This window comes from Sceloporus undulatus, chromosome 6, assembly GCF_019175285.1.
Source record: "Sceloporus undulatus isolate JIND9_A2432 ecotype Alabama chromosome 6, SceUnd_v1.1, whole genome shotgun sequence".
In the NCBI taxonomy this organism is placed as follows: Eukaryota; Metazoa; Chordata; class Lepidosauria; order Squamata; family Phrynosomatidae; genus Sceloporus; species Sceloporus undulatus.
In genome coordinates this window covers 115,917,403-115,925,533 of record NC_056527.1, presented here as the reverse complement: position 1 = coordinate 115,925,533, position 8,131 = coordinate 115,917,403, and the positions used below count along the sequence as shown (strand labels likewise).

General features: G+C 47.5%; 1 protein-coding gene across 1 annotated transcript in view; it reads right to left on the bottom strand.

The window, feature by feature from the left end:
* Positions 1 to 200: 200 nt before the first annotated feature.
* The window catches only part of HES7 (hes family bHLH transcription factor 7), a 27,746-nt gene continuing 19,815 nt past the window's right edge, over positions 201 to 8,131 (bottom strand). Inside the window, exons 3-5 of the mRNA XM_042473912.1 lie at positions 3,483 to 3,578; positions 2,169 to 2,238; positions 201 to 619 (exon numbers count right to left, since the gene is read on the bottom strand). Of these exons, the coding sequence (XP_042329846.1) occupies positions 201 to 619; positions 2,169 to 2,238; positions 3,483 to 3,578 (585 nt within the window). The remainder of the gene's footprint in view (positions 620 to 2,168; positions 2,239 to 3,482; positions 3,579 to 8,131) is intronic.

Here is an 8,131-nt window from a genome sequence, read left to right as displayed (position 1 = left end):
AAATCAGCTAGCTTTCTCAGAGAGAAGAGTGCTACATTTTGGGTGGGTAGGAGCACATTCCCGTCACATATACCATCAAGGCACCCCGCCGGGGAACCCAACACAAGATATAAAGATATTTTTATTATTATTACTATTATCATTTATGTACAAAGCAAAGAGAGTTTGGACAGAGACGGGAGGATGGGAGTGTTTATTACTCAGGGCCAAGGGCGCCAGAAGGCCGGCGGTGGAGCAACCATCCTCTTGGTAGGGCTGCTGGTGCCTTCATGGGCATCTCTGCGTCGGCTCTCGAGGGGTCCTGTGCCGGAACAAGTGGGGTCCGGATTCGGCCGCAATGGCTCATCCAACGTCTTCACGGGCGAGCTGAAGGCCTCAGGAGTCCTTGGAGGCGAACCCTCCAAGGAAGAAGGACTCGGGGAGAAGGCGGCATAGCTCCAGTCTTGAGGGTGGGCTTCCAGGTACAGGTGCAAAGTATCCAGGAGGCGGCTTTGGGCCGAAGGGTGGGCTTGTTGGATGAAGGCCGCCAAGCCCAGGAGGCACTCCCTAAATCCCATCATGTAGCAGGTCTGCAGGGTCCGGTTTTCCGAGAGGTCAGCACCTGGCGGAGTGACATTGGGAAAAGCCAGGGAGAAGGCTGGTCATTCCAGTGTGTGGCTGTCAACCTGAGTGGAGAACAACCTCCAGGCAAATGGTCTCTAGATGGCTGGTACTACAATGCCCATCAGCACTCCCTTGGTGGCTGCTGGCGGGTTTCCATAATAACAGGGCAGTTTGTCCCCTGTGGCTTTAAGGCTGAAACCTAAATATTCAAGGGGAATCTCTGAGAAGTTAGTGGGTCTCATGTCGGCGACAGAGAGGCAACGTATCCACTCTTGGTTTCAGCCCCAAGTTGAAAAGGGAGCTATGCAAGGTGCTGAATCTATTTCACAAGATAGAGTTTGGCCTTTTGGAGTCTCTTTGCAAGTCTGGATTAAAATACAAAGTGGAGGTCCTGCCCCATTGACCCAGAAGGAGGACACACTAGCTGGGAGTGATGGGTTTTGTCGTCTGACACACCTGGGCAGGAAGGGACCAAAGGTGACAATGAATGGCGGCCTTCACTCTTTCCTTATTTTGAAAGATTTCCAATTTTTAAAAATGTCTAAAAGGGGTAGGGAAGTTTGAATGGCTACAATGGGCCAATACACAATTCAGAAAGAATCCAGTTTGAGACTGCTTTAAGTGCCCTGTCCAGCAACTCCATGGATGAGATTATACTGGATCAGTCTGAGTACCAATGATGTAAACAAGCTCCTTGGTAGTGTGAAGAAGACAACCTGCCCTCTTGATCCTTGCCTGTCATGGCTGGCCATCCAGGGGGAGATGCCTTGAGGATGTTTCTTAGAGACATTGTCATTGCATCCCTTAGGGAAGGTCAATTTCCATCTTGTTTGAAGGAAGCGGCTGTTAGGCCGCCTCTGAAAAAAACTACCCTGGACCCCCTGGATATGAACAGCTATAGGCCAGTATCTCATTTGCCATTCTTAAGCAAAGTGGCCCTTCAGCTCCAGGTTGTCTTGGATGAAACCAATTATCTAAATCCATTTCAAACCGGCTTTAGGAGAGGACATGGAGTTGAGACTGCCATGGTTGCCTTGGCTGATAGCCTTCATCTGGGCATCGACATGGGGAGGTGTGACCCTGTGGGTGCTCTTAGACCTCTCTCAGTGGCTTTGGCCACGATTGACCATGACATCCTCTTGGAACGCCTGAGAGAGTTAGGAATCGGAGGCATTGCATTGCAATGGTTCCGTTCCTCTCTAGGAGATTCCAGAGGGTTGTAGTCCATCAAAAGTCCCTTTCCCAAGTTTAGATTCACTAGCTATTGAGGGCAAGAGTGCTCCTTTGGGACTGCACCTCCCACTGGACATGCTGGCAGGGGATTCTGGGAGTTGTAGTCCCAAAGAAGTCCCTTTCCTAAAATGTGTCTGATGGAGGATCCAGGGGTGAAAACAGTGTTGGTTTTAGGTTGTCCCTTTCCTTGCGTGTCTTGTTACCTGGTTGCCAGGATGCCTCCTGGGCTGCCGCCAGCGGTGCCAACCCCGGTCCCGCTGTGCACATGCGCATACACTCCCCCTCACCCCCGACATGCAGGTCAGTTGTACCCTGGGATTTCGCAGAAGAGTTCATCTCTCGCAGGTATCTCACGGCCATCTCCAGGATTTCGGCTTTCTCCACTTTCGGTTTCTTCAGAGTCTGTAAAAAGAGAGAGACCAAGAAGGTGGCTGAAGCGATACATGTCACCGAGAAAAGGTAGCAAAGCAGGCCAACTTTGCCAGGGAGACCTGACCACTAAATGCAAGCTCTGTGTTCAGTTCTACAGATCCCAGAATCCCCCTGTCAGCATGGCTATAGGTGAAGCCAGAATAGCCATCCTATGCTGGCTAGAGGATTCTGGGAGTTCTAGTCCAAGTAGGACCTTCCCGGGTTTTGCACCCCTTTCTGCTAGATGCTGGAAGAGGACCACTTTGGGACTGCAACTCCCATTGGCCAAGCTGGAGAAAGAATTATGGGAGCTATAGTCCAAGGCTCAGCTGTGACCCTGTTTAGGAAATTTTCAGCATAGCTTGGAGTTTTTTGGGACTTTGCAACTTCCCTATCTTCCTCTGTCCTTGGGGATTCTGGGTGTTGTAGTTAAACCCTTTCCAAGCTCTGGTTGTAAACATTGCCAAATGTCTGGAAATTGGGGGCAAAGGATTCAGCTAATTCTCTGCCTGGCCTCCCCATCCTGCCCTTTTAACATCTTACTTGAAGAAGAGTTCTGTTAAGACAAAAGCTTGCACACAGTTTGGCCACAATAAAGGTATTGTTTTACTGCTCTGGTTCCTTCTTGGGAGATTATTCTGCTTTGGAACTGAGCCAAGATTTCATCATTAGGAACCACCTGGCCATTCAGATACTGTTTGACTGCAGCTCCCATCTCCCTTAGAAAGCATAACCAAATGAGGAATGCTAGGAGCTGCAGTTCATGTGTCTGGAGTGCCACAAGAGTCCCACCTCTTCCACTCCATCCCCATAATAGATGAACTGAAAGTGTGTACTACAAATTCCTGCAAAGTACTAATTATGATTGAAAACCAAAGTTGGACAAGACACGAATAACCATAGAGAATACCTGACCAAGTGTCCAGGTTCACTTATTTCTCCACTTTTTAAAAAGCACCACTTGGACTTGGCATTCCTTTAACAAAAGGGCCTTTTTAAAAAAAGACTAGCGCAACAGCTCCACCTGCTGGCAGTTAAAGAAAATTAATGCACCATGCAGTTCAAGGCACATGAAGGTGGTTCAATGGACTCTAATGCTTCCTAGGAGGAAAAATCTAAATGCCACAAGGCTACCCCAGGTGTGATAGGATCCTAAATGGATGTTCTTGGAGAGGATCGGGGCATCCTGCATGGGACCCATCAGAGTCAAACTACAGGGGGCCCCACTCACTGACCTGGCAGTGGGTCCTTTGGAGGAGAAGCAGGCGCAGTTCCTCCAGGCTCTGGTTGATCCGGTCCCGCCGACGCTTCTCGACCAGGGGCTTCAGCATCTGAATAGACAAACAAGTCGGGGGTTGACCCCTGCATGGGGTGGGTGGCTATTCTGAGCCGGGTGCATGTGCACACATCCATGCACACAGAGACACACATAGAGCAATGCAGACCATTGCAGACCAAATATCTAGAACTACAGTAGCTCAATACTTCAGCTGAGCATTTATAAACAAAGTGTAGACATTCCAAGAAAAGGCAAAGTTCCCAAGGAAAGGCAAATACAACAAATAGAAGACTTCTGTGTGGGAATGATTTTCAGCATCCCATTCTCTGCAATTTGCTAGAAATTTGGGGACTGAAGGAAAACTTCTTTTCTGAGGCATGGGGCAGAATTCTTATTTGGAGGGGCAATGCTTTCTTTGACCCCTGATTTCCCTCAAGATAAGTCCTATGGAGTTAGGAAGTTAAGCTTTCAAGTAAATTTGCTACTGCATCTAAGGGTTCAGGATTTGTTTCCGATACAGATGTTCCTTTGCAGATTTGGATTTGCCTTGCATTCAGATGTGAAAAGGGCCTTTCTTTCAAGTGAGCCACAGGGGGGTGGTAGTTATGTAGGCAATGGGTTGGAAGGCTGCAAGGAAGGAAGAAAAGAAAGAAAGAAAGAAACCATTTCTCTTGGCTTCTACCCTTGAACACAGCACTTCTGAGCAGCATAGCAATAGGATTTGTTAATCCTTCCCAACTCTCCAGATTGCATTTTAACTAGCCATTATTAAACAGTCAGCCCACCTTATCCACGGATTCTTTACCCATGGATTCAAGCATCCACAGATTGAAAATATTCTATATATATATATATATATTCTAAAAAGCAAACCTTGATTTTGCCATTTTATATAAGGGACACCATTTTACTATGCTGTTGTATTTAATGGGACTTGAGCATCCACAAATTTTGGTATCCACAGGGGATCCTAAAACCAAACCCGAGTGGATACCAAGGGCCCACTGTACCTACCTGAAATCTGCAATCTGCTTGAGAAGCGTTCCTTCATGTCCCAACAGTGGGAACCATATATTATGCTGGGACATGGGACAGGGCCTTATCTGTGGTGGCACCCCATTAATGGAACACCTTTCCCTTGGACTGCCAGTTGATAAGGTTGGTTTCTTTGGAGCACCAAGTTAAAACATGGCTTTTTATTGGGGGTCAAGGTTGCATCCAAACTGCAGAATTAACCCACTTTGATACCGCTTTAACTGTCATGGCTCAATACTATGGGATTCTGGTATGTGTAGTTTTGTTCTTTTAACCTTCTCCGTCAGCGAGCTCTGGTGCTACAGCAAACTACAAATCCCAGGATTCCATAGGATGGCACCATAGCAGTGAAAGCAGTGTCACACTGGATTATTTCTACAGTGCACCTTACACCAAAGAGTCCCCCAACAAAGTTGAGCATCTGATAGTTTTTTTTCAAAGTTCATCCTAAAACCCAGAACAGATTTCTCGATCCATTGATGTGGAAACCACTGGGCTTGTTTCTGCTGTGAATCCAGGCCTTGGAGCAAGTAAGCCACCCATGCTTTTACCTTCATCTCACCCACCCCACCCACCCACCCTCAACTCACCCTCCCCTTTGCCAACCCCATAAATGTGGGCCTTTGAGCAGCCCTACATTTCCTCTTGTGCCACCTTTGCCCTTTCCCTTTAGAGGCGCTGTGGACAGTGAATGCGTGAAATGCATTGTCCGCTGGTCAAAAGAAAACAAAATATGATTAGTACGTCCTTCAATCCAAAATTGCCTTTTCCTGCACCATTCCCCAATCCAAAATTGACTTAAGGCTGGACCACCAAAGCAGTCATGGAAGCAACCACCAGAGCACTTAAAATCCAAGACCCAACTGGAGCAGATCCAATGGAGCATCAACGCTTGTGGAAATCCCACTGATTCCATAGGTCTCCTCTGGTTGGGACAAGCAATTGGACTGAGGTTTGCCAGGTATAAACCCACCATCTTGAACAAAAGCTAGCCTTCCGAGAAGGGGCCCCCCTTCCCAATTTAAGTACAAAATGGAAATATCTCTGCTCCTGCCCTCCCAATGCACCAAGCTCTGCCCCATATGAACCATGATTTTGGGATGATTCCCAGCCCAGAAAAAGCATCCCAAGATAGTCTGCTAGGCCACCTTAGGTTGGGATGGAACGGTGATCCTGCCCTGACCTGGCAGGAGGTTGGATTACAGCTCCCCCAATCCTCCAGCCTGCATGCAGCCTGGGGATTCTGGGAGTTGTAGTCCAAAATCAACTTTCCTTTTTAAAGTACTGTACAGGATCATCCCAAATCCACGAAACAGTGATTATTGGGCCTAAATGTATCTGATACACATTGCAAGCTTTTGAGCCCTTTTTCAAAAGCCTGCTACGACAATTATGGTTTGCATTTTGATTGGCCTAATAAAAGTATCACTGTTTTTTAAAAATATATATTTTTTATTATTCATTTTACAAAGTTAAAAAAAATCACTGTTTTGTGGATTTTGCATGGTTTGCTCTATGGCCAACATCCAGGCTCCCTCTGGATATATTCTCTTTTTAAAATAAGAGAAAAGGGAAGCACATCTCAGGAAAGAGGAGACCACAACCTCTTTCCCTCCTTCCTTCCCATTTCTAGTCCTGGGTTCTAATCCACCACCTTCCCTCCTCTCCTTCCTCCCCTCTTTTCCCTGGCTTTCTATGCATCTCTTTTCACTCTTTTGATCTTTTAAAACTCTCTCCTTTTGTTGAGCAGTCAACCAGAGGTCAGCCTGGCCTCAATCCCAAAGAGAAAAGCTGCAGTGGATGCGAAGGAAGGCAGGCCCTGGAAAAACAAGCCACTTGAAAAGGGACAGATTTGGATCAGAATCCTCTTGGTTAGTCCCAGTTCAGAGTACAAGCACTGAATCAGTGGTTAGACATGAGTCAAGACTTAACCTGGACTCTAGCTGAGCCTTCGAGGAATCCCAATTTGCAAAGACCCATTGATTCAATGGGCCTACTCTAGCTGGGAGAGCCAGCATGATTATGGTTTGAGCTATGACTCTGGAGGTTAGTCTGTAGGATCAGTACTTAAGAGAGATCATCTAGCACCTTTGAGACTAACGGAAGGAAAGAAATTGGCAGCATGAGCTTTCCTAGACTTCAATCTACTTCCTCAGATGCATTGGGATCCCTGCTCAGACACTGGGTGACCTTGGGCAAGTCACACTCTCTCAGCCTCAGTGGGGCAGCAAAGGCAACGCTGAACAAATCTTGCCAAGGAAACCCAATTTATAAGGTCAGGTTAGGATTGCCATCAGCCAGAAATGACTTGAAGGCACACAAGACACACTTACACACACATGTGCATAGGCCCATTGAATCAACAGTCAGTGACGAATCAAGGCATATAGATTCAATGGGTCTACTCTAGCCAGGAGAGCCAACATGGTTATGGTTTGAGCATTGGACTATAACTCTGGGGACTAGGGTTCGAATCCCTGCTCAACCTTTTGGGCAAGTCACACTCTCTCATCCTTAGAGGGCAGCAAAGGCAAAGCCCCTCTGAACAAATCGTGCCAAGAAACCCCAGTGATAAGGCCACCTTAGGACTGCCCTAAGTCGGAAAGGACTTGAAGGCTCCTACTGAATCAACAGTGAGGAGTCAAGACATGCGTAAACCCCATTGATTCAATGGGCCTGCTCTAGCTGGGAGAGCCAGCATGGTTATGGTTTGAGCTATAGCTCTGGAGACAACAATAACAACAGCACTCTAGTTGGGGATGCCAAGAGGATTCCAGGTAGATCTCTCCCTTCCTTCACCCATACTGCCAGACCTAGAAATAATAATAATAGATTTTATTTCTGTCCTGCCTTTCCAGAAGGATCAAGGCAGGTTACAATAGAATAGAAAAAGTGCAAGGATAAGGTGCCCCCAGGATCTTGACCTCCACCAACGGCACTCTCCCCATTGGAGCCAGCATCCCTTTCCTTCTCCGGGGGTCCCCAGCTACTACCTTTCTCACCCCTCCGGGCTCAGTGCTGTCGGTGGTCACCATCCCTTGCGCTGCCAAAGCTCCTCTCTCCTCTTCCTTGCCCAGCCCTTAGCCCAGAGGATGGCCCATGCACCAGCCAGGCCTGCCTCTTCTCTGCCCCCAAACCAACCCCTTTCATGCCCCCCTCCTCCTTGCATCCCCCTTCCATCTTCTCCTCCTCCCAAAAAACCTCCTGCAGAGGTGTGAAGAAGAGCAAAGGCAGCCCTCCAAGGGTCTGGTGGGACTCAGGGATGCTCTTCCCTCCTTTGTCAAAAGAGAAGTGGGCTTTAAAAGTTGGGTTACAAAAGGGGGAAAAGAAAGGGGGAACCTCAGAAAAGTGGACCCCAGACCCCAGAACTAATTCCCAGGAGGGAGGCAGTCAGATCCTTAGGGAATTTGCCAGCTTACAGGTATATATTCTTAACAAGAAAAACATAAAGGTGTTGCATTGAAAAAGCAACCAAGGCCCACTGATGCAGGCAATAAGCCGACTATCAGGAAAGCATTAGCCAAAGATTCAGAATATGGATGCAATGTTTAGAAAACTAGGTATTTTTTT